The sequence below is a fragment of the Eptesicus fuscus genome, chromosome 23, assembly GCF_027574615.1.
Source record: "Eptesicus fuscus isolate TK198812 chromosome 23, DD_ASM_mEF_20220401, whole genome shotgun sequence".
Lineage (NCBI taxonomy): Eukaryota > Metazoa > Chordata > Mammalia > Chiroptera > Vespertilionidae > Eptesicus > Eptesicus fuscus.
Window position 1 is genome coordinate 10,636,777 of NC_072495.1, and position 19,034 is coordinate 10,655,810.

Genomic DNA, 19,034 nt, shown 5'->3' on the forward strand with positions numbered 1-19,034 from the left:
ACTGATTGGCTGCCTCCTGCATGCCTACTACTGGGGATCAAGCCTACAACCCAGGCATGTTCCCTTACCCATAATTGAACCGGTGACCTCTTGGTGTATGGGATTGATGCTCAACCACTGAGCCACACTAGCTGGGCAGTGACTTCTCTTTAATATACAAGGTCAGTCCAGAGGCAGAACTCGATTTAAATCTCAGAAACCACAGGGACTGATGCATTTCAGCAGAGAACAGAGAGACCTAGATTCAAATTCTGACTCTAACGCATCTTTGCTATGTGACCTTGGGCAAGTTGCTTAACCTCTCTGAACTTTAATTTCCTTCTTTGTAAGTTGATGATAATAACTGCACCTACCTCAGTGGGCTAATGAGAGAATTAAGTGAGATACTTGTATCATGATTGCAAAGTGAGCCCAGTGCCTGGCATATAGTAAGTGCTCAATAACACACACACACACACACACACACACAATCTGCCCATAGAGGTTTGGTGGTACTATACTAGCAGTGTCCATGGAACTTTCCATAATGATGGAAATGTTCTCTTTCTGTGCTGTCTGATATGGTGGCCACATGTGGCTATTGAACACTTGAAATGTGGCTACTACAACTTAGCCACTGATTTTAATTTAATTTACATGTAATTAGTCACACTTGCCTAGGGGATATTGGATTATCCTGGACAGCACAGCATTAGACAAATGTGACTCATGATCACACCATCAGAACCTGTGGGGAAAAGAGTTCCCCAAACTAACTTTTTAGAAGGTCCAGGAAAAGGTTCCCAATATTAGAGTAGGAAGCACTAGGCAGTGTCAGCCTGTCTTACCCTCAATCAGTTAATGGCACCACTCAGGTTCATTTCTAGGTCAAGGAAGATTCACTGTCAAAGAAGGAATTGCTCAGGGACATTAGCCTACACCCAGGTCATCCCGGTTCAAGGCAAGGGGCCTCTTGGTTGTCCATGGTTTTCAGTCCTGGCTCTGCCACCAACTCATTCACCAGATAAATACTGGTACTGTGCATCTCCAAGCTGCTGCTGCAATTCTACATGACCTTAGGCAAGCAAGTTCCTGAACTTGTTTCCTCATATGTCATATGAGCATAGGTTCTAGAATTACGAAAATTATTCATGTAATCATTCATTCTTTAAACACATCTATGACCATGTAGTAGGTGTTAGATATTTATTCATTGTGTAATTATATACAAGAGGCTGTGTTAAATTTTTTTCCAAATATATTTTTATTGATTTCAGAGAAGAAAGAGAAAGGGAGAGATAGAAATATCCATGATGAGAATCATTGATCAGCTGCCTCCTGCACACCCCACACTGGGGATTGAGCCCACAATCTGGAAATCAAACCATGACTTCTCGGTTCATAGGTCGACGCTCAAGCACTGAGCCACACTGGCCGGGTGAGGCTGTGCTAAATTTTATGTAAAATACAAAATGATCCAGATAAGGCTCTTGCAATCTAATAGAAGAGATCAATATGTGTGCAAAGTTGTAATTCAAGGTAGAAAATTTAAGTATCATGAGAGAGGAATAAAGGGCTTTGATCCTTAAAGTTTCAGGATCTTATAGTCCTCTGATTCTAATTAGAGTGTTGCCTAGGAAGCATGGGATCTAGAATGTTCTAAAGGCAAATGGTCCAGCACATAACAGGCATTTGTCATAAATAAGATTTCCTTTTGTGCAAGTGACAGATACACAATTTAAACTGGCTTCAGAAAAAGAGTGTTACTTTTTGGCTTGTGTTTTTGACTCCTGACAATGAGAAGTCCAGAAGTATGGCTTCAAGTAAAACTTGTTACAGGCTTCAAATGATGTCGTTAAGATTCTCTCTCTTCCTCCCCTGAAGTTATTCTTTCTTCCATTTTAGCTCTCTTCACGCTGTGGTGTAGAGGAACTCCAGGTTTTTACTGTCCTTACTGCTAACAGTTCAAAAGAAAATTACTCCCTCCCCGACTCCTCCCCCAATTAGTTCCTACAAAAGCCCTGGAATGTTCTCATTGGCCCAGGTCACATGACAATCTGAACCTATCACTGTGGCCAAGGAGATTGGATTACACTGTCTGGCAGCTCTGGGTCACTTGCACACTCCAGGAGCTGTAGGGATGAGCAGGACACGGACTCATCCCCACCCAGCCCTCTGAGCTGAGAGTGGAAGAGACGTGGCTTCCCCAAAAGGAGAGAATTGAATTCCCCCTCTGTCAATAACACAGAGAATTGAATTCCCCCTCTGTCAATAATGCTACTGACAGAGGGGGAATGGGTGCTGAACAGGCAAAAATTAGACTGTCGCAAATAAAGCCAGAGTTGGGCTCTGCAAATCCTGGAATAAAAGGCAGATCGTTCTTGGTGCCCTCTTCCAATTCTCTCCACCCCATACTTAATTTTATTTTTAATCCTCACCAGAGGATATTTTTCCATTGATTTTTAGAGAGAGTGGAAGAGAGAGGGAAAGACAGAGAGAAATATCGATGTGAGAGAAACACATTGATTGGTTGCCTCCCACACACACCCTGACCAGGGCCTGGGCAGGGGAGGAGCCTGCAACCAAGGTATGATGCCCTTGACCGAAATCGAACTCGGGACCCTTTGGTCTGCAGGCTGACACTCTATCCACTGAGCCATACCCACTAGGGCCCAGCTGCACCTTTTTAATCCACAGCCAGTTCCCTCCATCTTTAACAGACTGTTAACTGCATAAGTACAAAAACCTTAACTCTCTTGTTCATCACTACATCCCCAACACCCAGTCTCATGCACAATCCAATAATTATTTGTCAAATAAATAGATGGAAGGATGGTGTGTAGACCTTCCTGCAGTCTAGAATTTGGGCTCCTCTAACTCATGCAGAATTCCATACTACACAAGGTCTCTAGGAGAATGACTGACAGAATCAACTACGTGTGTGGTGCTGTGCTGAAGGCTGGGGAAGTCAAGATAAGAAAATTATGGTCCCAGCGTTCCAGGAACACCAGCCTTTTGGGAAAGATAACAGAGGGGTATGATGGAGTTGGCTTGTACCGCCTCTGAGCCAATTATGTGCATCCCTTCCCAACTCCAAGTTCAATGATGTCCCATTGGTAGCCTGAAATCAGATATGGTGGGAGTATTATACCACAATAATCAATAAGTGCTACACATCAGAGCTTTTTGTTGTTGTTTTTTCCTGAAGAGTGGGTTGCTTTATCATCACACCACGGCATATACCTAAATATATAATTATATTAGACTGTGAGAACTGCCATGGGGTCTCTTCTCCCAACAAGAAGGAAGAAATTCTTACTGGAGATGCAGGAGACTTTTAGAACGTTTTGCCAACTAGATTGTATTTTCTCTTCACTCACTGCAATGACCCAAGCAAGAGACTGGAAGCCGCTGGTCCCTCTGACCCGCTGCCTCCCTCTGTCCCTGTAGTCATTGATCTCCATTGTGACATATCTCTCACTCAGGCCTGCGCTCTTGAACAGTGCTGAAAACTTCACTGTGTTCATCAAGAATAATATCGACTTCCCCGTTAACAATTACTCCACGTAAGTGCCCAGAGTGTCTGGCCATATTGTTGTCTACTTCTGTGTAACAAATTACCCAAAGACTTAGAAGCTTAAAACAACAAACATCTATTACCTTACACAGTTTCTGTGGACCGGGAATCTGGGAAAGACTTGCCTGGGTGGTTCTGGCTTGGGGCCTCTCAGGTTGCAGCTGATTTATCAATGAGGCTAGAGTCACTCCAGGCTTGACTGGGACTGGAGAATCCAAGCTCACTCATGTGGCTGTTGGCAGGAGGGCTCAGTTCCTCAGCATGTGGGCCTCTCCCTGGCACTGCCTGAGAGTTCTTAGGACACAGCCGCTGGCTTCCCCCAGAGCAAATGATCCAAGAGAGACAGAGGGCAAGCAAGCAAGACAGTAACCAAGATGGAAGTCGAAGTCTTTTATAACCTAACCTTGGAAGTGACTCACCATCACTTCTGCCATATGCTACTGGTCACAAACCAATCCTGCTACTATGTGGGAGGGGACTACAAAGGGGTATAAATAAAGGGGACTACACAGAGGTGGGGACCACTGGGGGCCCTCATGGAGCCCAGTCACCACACTGGCTCATTCCTATGCAAGCTTTCAATGGAGGTGTTTGTTTGCTTTTCATTATGTGCAGGAGAAACATCTTGCCAGACTTAAACATCCCTTGCACCTTTCACAAGACTCAGAATCCACAGTGTCCTATTTTCCGACTAGGAGATATCTTCCGAGAAACAGGAGATGACTTTTCAGAAGTGGCAATTAAGGTTGGTGGTGCCTTCGTACCATGAGGTTTGTGGGGGAAGTTGTGTCAGGGGAATGGAAGATGTCAAATGGCCAAGGAGCTGAGCCACTGGGTCTTAGTAATATGGTTCCCTTTATTGAGCATTTAGTAAATCCATCCATGATGCCAAGTACTTTCACAACAATCCTAGGCATGAGTTACTTGGTACATTAATTTCCTGAGGCTGCTATAATAAGTGACCACAACTTGGTGGGTTAAAATTTTTTACTTACTTATTTATTTATTTATTTACTGGCGGGGGGGGAGAGAGAGAGAGAGAGAGAGATAGAGAGAGAGAGATTGATTTGCTGCTCCACTTATATACGTATTCACTGGTAGATTCTTGTATGTGCCCTTGCCATCTTTTTAATTGTCTGTTTTGATTATAGCTATGCCAGTGGGGTGAAGTATCTCATTGTGATTTTGATTTGCATTTCCCTAGTGACTAGAGATATTTAACACCTTTCATATCCTTATTGAGCATTTGTGTACCTTCTTTGTAGAAATGTCTACTCAAATTTTGGTGTATTGGGACAACACTCTAACCAACTGAGCCACCAGGCTGGGCAACACACATTCTTTTACACTCTGGAGATCAGAAGTCCAAAGTCAGTTTTACTGGGAAAAATCAGGTTAGCAACAGGGTGAGGCTCCCACCAAAGGCTCCAGGGGAGAATCCATTTCCTCGCCTTTCCACCTCCAGAGCTACATTCCTTGCACTTCCTGGCTCTTTGGATGATGAGTGACAAAAGCATTAGTCACTATAATATGTAGAGTGCTTGGTTTAGTGCCTGGCAATAAATAACAATTGTGATTATTCTGTATTATTCCTCCTTTCTCCAAGTCAGAGGCTGCCAATTCCACATCGCTGTATCCCTAGCTTCTAGCATACTGTCTCGAAATGCCACATTTCATGATTCAAAGACATTTTTTTTCACATTTTAATAGTTCTAAATCAGGAAGTTCTTTCAATTGATGGAGTCTCACGTTTTAATTGACAGCATTTTCTTCTTAGAGGAACATAAAAAAACTAGAGGCCTGGTGCATGAAATTTGTGCATGGGGGGGAATGGTGTTCCTCAGCCTAGCCTGCACGCTCTCCAATCTGGATCCCACTGGCCTACACGGACAATCGGACATCCCTCTCACAATCCAGGACTGCTGGCTCCCAACTGCTCACCTGCCTGCCTATCTGATTGCCCCTAACCACCTCTGCCTGCCAGCCTGATCATGCCCTAACCACTCCCTTGCCAACCTGATTGATGCCTAACTGCTCCCCTGCCAGCCTGATTGCCCCTAACTGCCCTCCCCTGCTGGCCTGGTTGCCCCCAACTGCCCTCCCCTGCTAGCCTGGTCACCCCCTAACTGCCCTCCCCTGACGACCTGGTTGTGCCTAAATGCTCTCTCCTGCCAGCCTGGTCACCCCCAACTGCCCTCCCCTGCAGGCCTGGTCGCTCCCAACTGCCCTCCCCTGCTGGCCCAGTCACCCCCACTGCCCTCCCCTGAAGGCCTGGTCACCCCAACTGCTCTCCCCTGCAGGCCTTGTCTCTCCCAACTGCCCTCCCCTGCAGGCCTGGTTGCCCCTAACTGTCCTCCCCTAATGACCTGGTTGTGCCTAACTGCTCTCTCCTGCCAGCCTGGTCACCCCCAACTGCCCTCCCCTGCAGGCCTGGTCACCCCAACTGCCCTCCCCTGCAGGCCTGGTCCCCCCCAACTGCCCTCCCCTGCAGGTCTGGTCCCTCCCAATTGCCCTCCCCTGCAGGCCTGGTTGCCCCCAATTGCCCTCCCCTGCTGGCCTGATCACCCACAACTGCCCTCCCAGCCAGCTATCTTGTGTCCACATGGGGGCGGACATCTTTGACCACATGGGGGTGGCCATCTTGTGTGTTGGAGTGATGGTCAATTTGCATATTACCTCTTTATTATATAGGACTATGTCTTAAAGGCAATAGTGTCTAAGATTCAGTGAAGTAAGATTCAATGAAATATGATAGTCAGTGCTCAAAATATGTTTGTAGAAAAGAAGAAGTACAAGAGATTCCTTAGATCAGCGGTTCTCAACCCCCCCTTTGGGGGTCGAACGTCCTTTTCACAGGGTCACCTAAGACATTCTGCATATCAGATATTTACATTATGATTCATAACAGTAGCAAAATTATAGTTATGAAGTAGCAACAAAAATAATTTTATGGTTGAGGGTCACCACAACATGAGGAACTGTATTAAAGGGTCGCGGCATTAGGAAGGCTAAGAACCACTGCCTTGGATGTTCAGAGGAGAAAAAGATCACCTTGAATTGAGGTTGGGGCGGCTTAAGAAGCATGTAAGTCCTTTCCTTCAGTGATCATCGCTATGCAGGGAGATGTCTGGTGGCTGCACCGCACACCCAGCAGGACTTAGAGATAGCTTCTTGTTGTCTTCCTCAGGGGGGAGTCATGGGCATTGAGATCGAATGGGACTGCAACCTGGACAGTTGGTTCCACCACTGCCGTCCAAAATATAGTTTCCGGCGCCTTGACAAGATATCCAGTGATTCCTTGTATCCTGGCTTCCACTTCAGGTAATAGTGCTTGAGGTCAGACTGGCTCCCATTGGCTCCCCAGAGGCCTGCCAGAAACAGATCTGGTCCTGGTACCTCTACAGATCTCATGGATTCAGTCCCAACTTATCTTTAGCACCTAGAAAATGCCATTCTTTGTTTTGAGCTCAGCAATATACTTATATGACTTTAAAATGACTTTATCTTGCTTTTTTTTGTGTTTGGGGTGAGGGTGGTGGGCTTCTGATACTAGCTCATGCTCCATCGTGAAGTCCTTCTAAGAACATATTTTTTTAATGTTTTTCTTGATTTTTTAATTATTATTTTTTTTTTTTTTACCAAGGAATGGAAAAGAGAGAGATAGAAACATTAATGATGAGAGAGAATCATTGATTGTCTGCCTCTTGCATGCCCTCAGTGGGGATTGAGCGCATAACCCGGGCATGTGTCCTGTCCAGGAATCAAACCAGGGACCTCTTGGTTCATGGGTCGATGCTCAACCACTGAGCCACACCAAACTCTAAGAACATCTTAAGGACTCCTGATACTCTGAGCCACATTGCTTCCTCACTGCCATACTGTCTTACCTCGAAGGTTCTTTGCAGGTTCATGTATGCTTCTGGCTTCTGGATGTCAACTCTGTGAACCCACTAGAATCCTGGTTCATTTGGACTTTTCAGTGGCAGGTGCTGATCTGTTCTTGCTTTGACAGTTCACTCCTCTGCTCCTGACTTTTGCCCAGTGGTAATCCTGCGCCATCCTGACATGGTGTCCACGTTTCCTCCTGTGTCTGGATAACTTTCTCAGCCTGTTCCTACAACTCTGTCCCAGCACTAATGGTGGCCCTTCAGTGTGAGGTTTACAACACAGTCTCCAAGACTTATCATTGCTTGTGGGAGCCAGGCAGGTGTCTGGGACTGTGGTTATGGATCGTCATTTTGTGCCCAGTTCCAGGAACAAAGTAGACTTATGCTGTGCCCTTTTCAGAAAAAGTGTCCAAGTATATCCCTAGAATAATGGTTATACAATTTGCCTATGAAGCTGGTAGAAAATTGATGCTGGGCCCAGCTGGTGTGGCACAATGATTGAGTATCGACCCATGAACCAAGAGGTTGCTGGTTCCATTCTTGGTCAGGGCACATGCCCATATTGTGGACTCGGTGCCAAGTGGGGGGCATGCAGGGGACAGCTGATAGATGATACTCTCTCATCATTTCTATCTCTCTCTTCCTTCTCCCTCTCCCTTCCTCTCTCTCTAAAAATCAATAAAAATATATTTTTTAAAAAATTAAATAGAAAATTGATATTGGTATTTCTCATATTTTTTATTAATTAAATATATGTTGAAGAAAAATATAGGTTGCTCTAATGGACATATATTTGCAAACAAAAAAGACAAAGTTACTTTCATAAGCTTATATTCTAATAGGATATGAATATAAGAATTATTATAAGTATAATATATAAATATAAGACAAAAATATAAGTAAATAAGAACCTCCAACAAGCCAACATCATTAAACATCAGAGAAATGCAAATTCAAACCACAATGAGCTACAACTATACACCTACCAGAATGGCAAAAATTGTAAAAAGACCGGCAATTCCAACTGAGTTTCATCCAGGGCTCTGAAACCGGTTCCATGCTTAGGTAACGTTTTGGTCATCCCTGCTGCTCTACTGAATAGGCTTGTAGCCATTAGCAAGAAGAGAGGATGGGCTCCGTGGTCCCCCCACTGCCCTCACAGGTTGTTTCCTTAGCAATCGGCAGAAGCATGCAGGGCAATGTACCGACCAGATGTTAGCAAATGTCCTTCAAGTCACTGAGCTAAGCCTAAGAACATTAGCTCCTGGAGAGATCTGAGCTTTCTGAAGAACTGAGACTGTTATAATATTGATATTATTTTATAACACAGTGTTAGAGCATTTGTTGTCTGGAATGAGCACCAGAAGAAATCTCTGGCCAGAAATAATTGTCCAGATCTGATGGGTAATGGATAAGTTCTTTTCAAACAGCCACACAAAAGAGAAGGCAATTCCAGGTTAGTGGTATAGGAGGTAGATGAAAAAACATGTAACTTTCTAAAACACAGGAATGTGAAGAGGTTGACCACATTTCAGAATTTTTGTCTTTTACCAAAAGATGTCCATGGTAAAAGTCCTAGGTGAGCTGATGTTCAGGACGTGTAGCTAGGGCAGACCCACACAGAACGCCGGATACACTTCTCTCGTTGAGAATGGGTGTGTGTGTGTTTTAGTTTCCTGTGCCTGCTGTAACACATGACAACAAACGTGGGGGCTTTAACAATGGAAATGTATTCTCTTCCAGTTCTGGAGGCCAGAAGCCCCAAATCAAGGTGTTAGGAGAGACAAACTCACTCAGAAGTCCCCAGGGGAGGGTCCTTCCCTGCCTCTTCCAGCTTCTGCTGGCTCTAGGCATTCCTTGACCTATGGCTGCATCACTGCAATACCTGCCTCCGTGGTATTGGCCTTCTCCTCTGTGTTTGTTTCAACTCTCCCTCTCCTTTCTCTCGTCACTGGACCTAGGGCCACCCCAAATCCAGGCTGATCTAATCTTGAGGTCCTTAATTACATCTGCAGACTCCACTTCAGAGGTACAGGGGTTAGGTACTTGGATGTATCTTTCTGGGGGACTGTTCAACCCATTACAGTGTGCAAAAAACATTCTTGTGCCTGGCCAGTGTGGGTCAACCCATGAACCAAGAGGTCACCAGTTCAATTGCCAGTAGGGAGCCTGTAGGAGGCAGCCAATTGATGTTTCTCTCTCATTTATGTTTTTATCTCTCTTTATTCTTCTCCCTTCCTTTCTCTCTAAAGTCACTAAAAGTATATTTTTAAAAAGACATCTTTGGCCAGGGCCTACTATTTCCCAGAATGTGCACCAGAACCTCCTGGTACTCTTCTGAAAGCAGAGATTCCTGAAACCATCCTTTGGGCATGAGGACCAGGAATTTGCCTTTGAACACACTTCCCACGTGATTCTTACCCTCAGTTTGAGAATCATTCTCTCAAGACCTTAAAAGCAGAAATTCAAGTATTTATATTGTAGGATGTTAACCTTCCCAGTCAAACCAACTTACACAGAGGGACAATGCAACTGCAGGGCACAGAGTGGTGATGCATGCTTGCTTTGTGTACTAGAACACAAGCCACTCGATAGAGCAGGAGAAGAAAACCGCCACGGAATGAGAACCAGATGTAGAGATATTGAGACCCCTCTGGCTGGAAACACATTAAAGTGCCTAAAAACACCTAACCCAGGGGTCGGCAAGCTCATTAGTGAACAGAGCCAAATATCAACAGTACAACGATTGAAATTTCTTTTGAGAGCCAAATTTTTAAAACTTAAACTATATAGGTAGGTACATTGTTGTTAACTTAATTAGGGTACTCCTAAGCTGGCCTTTGCTAAAAACTCAAGGGGCCAAAGAGCCACGGTTTGCCGACCACTGACCTAACCGATTTCAATGTCAGATTTTGAGGGTTTAAAAAAAACCAAACCCCACAGTTTCAGATGTTCTATACTGTATTCTGGCAGCGCACCTGTCTTCTGTTGTCTTTTCTCCCCACACCTGTAAATAGATTGTGAATGAATAACTCAGAAAGGAAACATATACTGTTACCTAAAACAACCACTGAAAGGCAGACAGGGGGAGGGACAGATTGAAAAGTTTCTTGAGGCCTGGGGTTTACGCTTCCCTAATTGTTCATGAAAAATAAAACACACCCCTTTTCCTGACTGTGGCACTGGTGATGGATGCATATTTGGGGTGACTGTGATTTGCGCCTGGGTCTTAATTTACAAGACGTGATGACAAGGAGAGGTGAATGCCATTGAAAGAATTTGATTACATTTCCAAACAGGAGGGGGCATGCTATGCCACACACGGCCACAGGGGGGAGCACCAGGTTTGGTCAGGAGGGAACAGGGAGGGGAAAGCACTGCCCAGGACCTTTATTGTGTTTGTGGTAGGAAAGGCAAGGCAGGGCTGGGGAACGGCTTAGAATTGACTAGTCTGAGTATTGTGGGCTCTAGGGTCCAGGGGTGGTCTCTGGTTGTCTGGTACTTGGCCCTGGGTGATGGAAGGCAGCAAAAATACTGGCTGAATGTGTGAGAATTAGGTCAAAAAAGGTGGTGGGGGATATGAAGTCAGGATTGGTTGGAGAGTTTCCAACATGGTTTTCATGCACTTGTAAAAGCTGGACTGCAGGGGAGATGTAAACAACTTCAGCTGTTAGTTTGGCCCTGTGATAACGCTGCCAAATAGACACCTACAGAATCTCAGACAAGAGGGTTAGAACAGATTGCTGAGGTACCTGTCCCCAACCCAGTGGTCAGTATCTAAGATTCACCTCCAACACTTTGTTCTAGAAAACCTATTTTTCCCTCTTAAGGAATAATCAGATAGCTTTAAGGTTTGTGTGTTTTTGTTTTAATATCTCTGCTTTTTGCTTATCCTATGTTGTTGGTTAAAAGTTGTTCCTTTTCATCTTAAACAAAATTAGCAGACTTTTCACCACTCTGTGATACCAGGGGTAGTGGAAGCAGAGGAGGTGACGTGGGGAAGTGGCGCTTCAGTTCCAGGTGGTCAGAGAGAGTGATTCGTGGGTTTGGATTGTGTTCCCTTTGCCAGCCACCACGAAGCTAGAAGATGGATAGGGAAGACTAGACCAGCTATTGTTTTGGTTTTTCTTTTCATAAAATACCAGCACTTTCAGATAGATCTTTATAAGTGGGATCCTTTTCCTCCTACAGATACGCCAAGTACTATAAGGAAAACAATGTTGAAAAACGAACTCTGATAAAAGTCTTTGGGATCCGTTTTGACATCCTGGTTTTTGGCAACGTAAGTATCTGCCCCAGCCACTGGCACTTGTATTCCAATAACCATGTTCTAATGATCGCTGCAGTGCCCCAAGAGATGAATGTTTTGATGGTAGTTATTAGCTGGCACAGTGCATCTCACATGTGGGATAAGAGAGGGGGAAGAAATGTCTTTGGGCTCCTTTCCACGAGCAGTGTTGAGTACAAGAGGGAGATAGGGAGAAAAATATATAAGATATATAAGATGTAACTTTAAAAGTTTTTGGATGCTTAAAAAAAAGAGGAGAAAGAAATCCCTCTGCAAAGTACAGTAGTTAGTATAGAATCCAACAAATTAAATTGGCTTAGAAAAAAAGGCTTCTTTAAAAAAATTTTTTTTTGGGGGGGGGTTATATTTTATTGATTTTTTACAGAGAGGAAAGGAGAAGGATAGAGAGTTAGAAACATTAATGAGAGAGAAACATCAATCAGCTGCCTCCCGCACACCTCATACTAGGGATGTGCCCAAAACCAAGGTACATGCCCTTGACTGGAATTGAACCTGGAACCCCTCAGTCCACAGGCCAACACTCTATCCACTGAGCCAAACTGGTTAGGGCTTGTGTGTGTGTGTGTGTGTGTGTGTGTGTGTGTGTGTGTGTGTGTGTGTTTTCTTTTAGTTCACATAAAATAAAGGTCCAGCAGCCATTACAGGCTTCAGGCATGGCTGGATCTAGATGCTCAAACATCATCATCAAGAATCTGCCTCCCTCCATCGCTTACATCTCTCCCCCTCTGTTTTAGCATCACACCTTGCTGTCACCTCTGTGTGGTGCTGTCAAGCAGCTCCTTATACCTCACCAGTTTAGCCACCTCAACTAATCACTGTGACTAGGGTTACGGCATATTCTCAATGGCTGGTATTGGACCAGTTCTGAGCCAGCCCCTTCCCCAAGGCTACATGGAGCAAGTGTTAGTACACAGACCAGGGAAAGGCCCTGGGAGGTAGAGTAATGGGCAGTCCACTCTTGCCTGGTAAAAGAGTTTATTAAGGGAAACTTACATATAAAGACCATCTTGAGCAGCTGCAAAATAAAATGGCCCTCATAGCCACTTAACTATAGAGGGCAAAAAGGAACAGTCACTGGTACTAATACATGAATGCTGCCAGCTACCAGGGAAATTACTTTACATGCTTGATGAGGTCAAGATGCCAGCCCGTTCCAGGAACCAGCAGGTAGCAGGAGGCACGGAGGGGTGCTGATTTACGGCAGAATGAACGTACACTGTGGTCAGTCTCTAAGGGAGGAGGTCTGGGGTAAGCAATCTGTTCTAGCCAGTGTCCAGCTCACAGGTCAGACAGCAAGCACATCATGGAATTGTCCCTCCTCTACACCGAGAATGGACAGAGATAGTTCTCCACAGGAAAACTGGGGTGCTGTCTCCATAAGAAGAAAGGTAGGGATGCTGGGCATGTAAAACTCAACAGATGCCCACAATACTTTGTCCGACAGCATACTGTTTATGCAGCATGGTGCTAAGAAGCACGAGAATCAATCAGATGTAGCTGAGAGAGGAGAAGGCCATGGAAAATAAGAACCACCAGGACACCTAAGGGAGGACCTTGTGCGGACATTCCTTCCCTTTGATTCCAAAGCAAATTCAAACCTCTTTGAGGTAAAGCTTTTCTGAAACCCTCGCCTTGTAGGAAAACACAACCTTCAGTGGTTCTCCTCTCAGTGTGTGGGTTCCAGCGCTTCTTTGTTTAAAACATTCATGTTTTCAAGCACATCTTGGAAGACAGAAACAGGATGAATGAGAGTCCTGTTCTCAGTCTCTGAGTCCCTGTCGCCGTGAACACCTTGGATGCATTTTTCAGAATCACAGAGGCAGACACCCCCCACCCCCCTCTGCTGGAACGAACACTGACATGTTAGAGAAAAGAGCACTGCACTGAATTTCAGCCACGTAACCTTTCCCGCTCTGCTTGCAGGGAGGAAAATTTGACTTTATCAAAATGATGGTGTACATCGGCTCAACCCTCTCCTACTTTGGTTTGGTAAGGCTTTCTCTTTCCCATGCTTCATGAAAATGCTTTGGCAAAAAGAAGTTACACTAACACGGCATTTGTCGGGGTTCTTCCCAGGCCACTCTGATCATTGACCTTCTCATCAACACTTACTCGAGTACATGGTGTCAATCCCATGTTTATCCCTCTTCCAAGTGCTATGAATGCTGCGCCGTCAATGAGTATTACTACAAGAAGAAGTGCGAGTCCGTTGTGGAGCCAAAGTCGGTAAGTCTCACTGTGTCTACAGACGCCAAAACGCTGGGGTGTCCGTTAGCTCACTGAGAAATGTGCAAAACTAAGGCCAGATCCACAGGTGTGATCCTAGGGTGGACAAGCCTCTGGACGCCACCCCACTCCATCATTTCTCAGATGAAGCCTTTCATTTTAGGGAAGGATAGAAACAAAGAGAGGCAAGACAGAGGGAGAATAAATTTTACATTCTGGGACTTGTCCATTTTATCAGACTTATTAAATGGGTACAGCCAAAAACAATCGTGTAATGACTTCGGGGAACAATCTGGCAGTGTATAACAACATTTAAATGGGACATACTGCACAGCCTGGCATTTCCACTTCTCCACACTTGCCCTAAACACATTTACATGAGCACCCAGGGAGTATAGTGTAAGGTGTCCGCTGCAGCACAAGTCACTGAAGAAAGAGCTTCTATCCAAATGTACAATCTGTGAACAGTGCATGAAACTAGGTTAAATCCATGGCAAGGAATGCCAGGCGCCCGTTTAAAAGAATGAGATAGATAAAAATAACAGCCACACTTATATAGCACTTCAATGTGCTTTATATATATTAACTCACTGAGTCTGCACAACAACCTCATAGATAGATGACACTATTATCCCATTCTACAGATGAGGAAATTGAGGCACAGGAGGGTTACATAATTTGCCCACACATATATTAGTAGGTGGTAGAGCTGAAATTAGCCTGCAACTTAGGCAGGCTAATTCCAGAACCCATGTTCACAACCACTATGTTTTAGGTACTTTCAAATATCCAAGACATTTTGTTGAGAGGTAAAAAGCAAACTACAGAACAATACATATGGTATGATATAGGTCAAAAAACTACATACATAAACTAGTCTATGTATTTTAAACATGTACAGATATGCACACATATATTCTATATATTTTGTTTATTTTATATAGTTCTACATGTATTATACACACACACCTCTATATGTGGGGGGATTATATATAAAAATACAAAAAGGCATTGGAGATACAAAAAGGGATAACAATTCCTTCTGGAAGGAAGCCTGGGATGGGGGACTAGTGAAAGGGAACTTTAGCTCATCTGTATTGTTTTGGTTGTTTAATTTGGACTTTACTCAGCAGGTCCTCTACACTTTGTTTGTATTATTTCCTCCCAACCAATAAGAAATCTCTGGAAATTTAAAACATCAGAGGGTTTCTTTGTCTTTCCCTCATCCAAGGACACCCCAGTCCTATTCCGGCTGCTGAATGCTCAATTCACTGTCCATTGTATATGCATATACAATTTGAAATAAAAAATCTTCACTGCAACTAAAAGTAATCACTATTGCCCAGCCTGCATGGCTCAGTGGTTGAGCATCGACCTATGAACCAGGAGGTGATGGTTCGACTCCTGGTCAGGGCACATGCCTGGGTTGCAGGCTCGATCCCCAGTGTGGGGCATGTAGGAGGCAGCCGATCGATGATTCTCTTTCATCATTGATGTTTCTATCTCTCTCTCCTTCTCCCTTCCTCTCTGAAATCAATTTTATAAATATACTAGAGGTCCGATGCATAAAATTTGTGCATGGGTAGCGTCCCTAGGCCTGGCCGGCAATCAGGGCTGATTTGTGGGCAACTGTTGAGGCGATGGGGGGGGCCCGCCTGGCACCTGCCTTGGCCAGCCTAGCGCTGCCCACTCGCCAGTCCCACCCCTCACCACCAGTCACCTCCCTTTATGGGGCGACAGACGGGGTAATCAGGTGGGGGGGCCCCCACTCGCACCGCCTTGGCTAGCCTGGGGCCTGTAAGCCAGGGGCAGCTCCTGCATTGAGCGTCTGACACCTGGTGGTCAGTGCATGGCATAGCAACTGATTTTTCTGCAGTTCGGTCAATTTGCATATTAAGCTTTTATTATATAGGATATAGATATAATCACTAATGGCCCAAGAGAGAATGAAACTTAATGGAAATATAAATAATTTAAATTGCAACAGTATAATTTTCTGAAGATAGTCAATCTAGAGTAGCCTAAATTGAGGAAACATAGCAAAGAAATTTTACATCGTGCTTGGGGGCCTATAAACATTAGGCAGTAAGTTGTGGACACTCTAAGTCCACAAATTAAGGTGTATGGGGTTCCAGTTTGGATTCACCTTTAGACTCAGAAATCATTCATTCTTGGTTAGCAAGAGGTTTTGGTTAACTTGTTTAAGAGTTTGCCATTTGCTAAATGGGAAAAATATTTGCTTTAGATATGTCCAGGTTTGCAGTTCTTAATTATTCTATACCAAAAAAAGAAGTAAAATTTTTAACCTTCTTTCCCTAGACATTAAAATATGTGTCCTTTGTGGATGAATTCCACATTAGGATGGTGGACAAGCAGCTACTTGGGAGAAGTCTGCAAGGTGTCAAAGGCAAAGAAATCCCAGTAAGTTAAAACATTTAGTCTTCTCTCTCTCTCTCTTTTTTTTAAGAAAACTTACTATTAAATATAAACACATCTAGAAATTTGTACAGATCATACTTGATGAATTTTAACAAAGTAAATACATGCAACCAGCACCCAGCTGAAAAAAGTGAATATCACTCGCAGAAGTCCCGTTGATGTCTCTACCCTATCACTACCCACCCCCAAAGCCATCGTCTTATTCCAACGGTTAGTTTTACCTCTTCTAGAATTAAAAAATATTGTTTTTACTTTTCAATTACAGTTGTCATTCAATATTATATTAGTTTCAAGTGGTTACCTCTTCCAGAATTTTATAAAATTTGAATCCTATAACATATATTCTATTGAGCACCTGGCTTCTTTTACTCAACATTATTTTTATGAGAGTCACCCATGACGTTGCATATAGCAATAGTTCATTCTCATTGTTGTATAATTTCTGTTTTTTTGTGTGTGTTTTTTTAAATATATTTTATTGATTTTTTACAGAGAGGAAGGGAGAGGGATAGAGAGCTAGAAACATCGATGAGAGAGAATCATCGACCAGCTGCCTCCTGCACACCCCCTAACAGGGATGCGCCTGCAGCCAATGTACATGCCCTTGACTGGAATCGAACCTGGGACCTTTCAGTCCGCAGACCGACGCTCTATCCATTGAGCCAAACCGGTTTCGTAATTTCTGTTTTATAAACATCCAGTTTATTTACTCTTTCTCTTGCTGATGGATAAATTTGAGTAGTTTCTCTTTGGGGTTCATGCCAATGATGCTGCCATGGTAAACATATGGCACCTAAACATAGGGCAGACATTCAGCTTTAGGAGTTACTACCAAACACTTCTCTAAGTGGGTGTTCTAATTCACACTCTCCTCGGCAGTTCAGGCTGTTGGACATCTTCACTAATGTATTAGTTTTCTATGACTGCTGTAATAAATTACCACAAACTAAGTAGCTTAAAAAACAACAGAAATGGCCTGTCTTAAATTTCTGGAGGCTAAAATGTCTGCAACCAGAGTGTGCTGCTGTGAACATTCATATACGAGAACTTATTCACTTTTAAGGTATTTGACTCAGACTTTCTTTGTCTGGTGAATGAAGGTATATGTCACAAAGAGTAGACATTTATAAATGATGGCAATTATGACAATTTCTCTTAGAGCACGACAAAGTGATTTGCCAGTGAGGGAGCCTGGTAGGAAAGGAGAGGAGCTCAGTCAACAAATACTTACTGACTACTGTGTGCTGGGTACTGGCCTAGGCATTGGGGATATGACAATAAACAAAACAGACAGGGACCCCGCTTTCATGCAGAAGAATCATCAAGGTGATGATTAAAAAGACGCTTTCAGATGGCAATAAGTACTAGGAAGGATGGAGAATCTCATGGTGCAATAAGAGAATGAGCTGGGAGGGGCATTACCTAGATTGGGTGGTCAGCTCTTTTGGAGAGGTGATATCTGCACCGGGGCCTGGCTATTCTGAACTTCACTTTCTAAATCTGTGCAATGGATATAAGGACACATAACTCATGGGATTCTTCGAAGGCTTAAATGAGGCCGTGCTCATAAAAGACTATCACAGTCCTGACACATACGTTTAACACACGGAATTGATGTAATATTAAATGTGATTTTGTGAGTTAATAATAAAGTTAAAGAACCTAGAACTGTAGGGGTTGTCATTGCTGATAGGTTTGGAAACTTGACTTTTCCAGAGACCCTTAATGGACTTCACGGACTTGTCCAGGCTACCCCTGTCTCTCCAAGACCCACCCCCCATTCCTGGGCAACCAGAGGAGATCCAGCTGCTTAGTAAGGAGGCAACACCCAGATCCAGCAGCAGCCCGAGCTGGTGCCAGTGCGGAAATTGCCTCCCATCCCAACTCCCCGAGAGTCACCAATGCCTGGAGGAGCTGTGCTGTCGGAATAAGCCAGGTGCCTGCATCACGACCTCAGAGCCATTCAGGAGGCTCATCCTGTCCAGACGTGCCCTGCAGTTCCTCCTGCTCTACCAGGAGCCCTTGCTGGAGCTGGATGCGGATGCCACCAACAACCAGCTGCGGCACTGCGCCTACAGGTGCTATGCCATCTGGCGCTTCGGCTCCAAGGACCTGGCTGACTTTGCCATCCTGCCCAGCTGTTGCCGCTGGAGAATCCGGAAAGAGTTTCCCAAGAGTGAAGGCCAGTACAGTGGCTTCAAGAGTCCTTCACTGATGGAACAGAGCAGTCATAGGCACATTACTTCTGCTTGCATCCCGTGCTTCAGCAGCCAAGATCTGGGGTCATATTTCCCCTGCTGCCACTCTGCATGTGTCAGAGAGCAGAGAGACCTGGGTAAACAAACAAACCAGCCAGAATCCTTCAACATGGACTGAGAGTCGAGAGATTCACACGTCCGTCTCAATTCTGCCCCTGGGAATCTGTGTGATCTAAGGCCTTTAACCTTTGTACCTCAGTTGCCTTATGATTCAACCTACTCTCTTACAGAGATATTGGGAGGAAAAATTGAGTCAGTGTATACAAGCTTTCTTGTTAATGCACAGAGAGCTATATGAATACAGAGCAACTCATTATGAGGTCAGACTAGGATAATGTCCAACTATGAATAAACTCTTT

At 44.3% G+C, this 19,034-nt stretch overlaps 1 protein-coding gene across 1 annotated transcript in view; it reads left to right on the top strand.

The window, feature by feature from the left end:
- Positions 1-18,793, top strand: part of LOC129148148 (P2X purinoceptor 7-like) — a 41,574-nt gene extending 22,781 nt beyond the window's left edge. Inside the window, exons 6-13 of the mRNA XM_054712843.1 lie at positions 3,465-3,545; positions 4,172-4,301; positions 6,744-6,877; positions 11,635-11,725; positions 13,676-13,741; positions 13,829-13,978; positions 16,298-16,399; positions 18,134-18,793. Coding sequence (XP_054568818.1) covers positions 3,465-3,545; positions 4,172-4,301; positions 6,744-6,877; positions 11,635-11,725; positions 13,676-13,741; positions 13,829-13,978; positions 16,298-16,399; positions 18,134-18,793 — 1,414 coding nt within the window. The remainder of the gene's footprint in view (positions 1-3,464; positions 3,546-4,171; positions 4,302-6,743; positions 6,878-11,634; positions 11,726-13,675; positions 13,742-13,828; positions 13,979-16,297; positions 16,400-18,133) is intronic.
- The last annotated feature ends 241 nt before the right edge of the window (positions 18,794-19,034 follow it).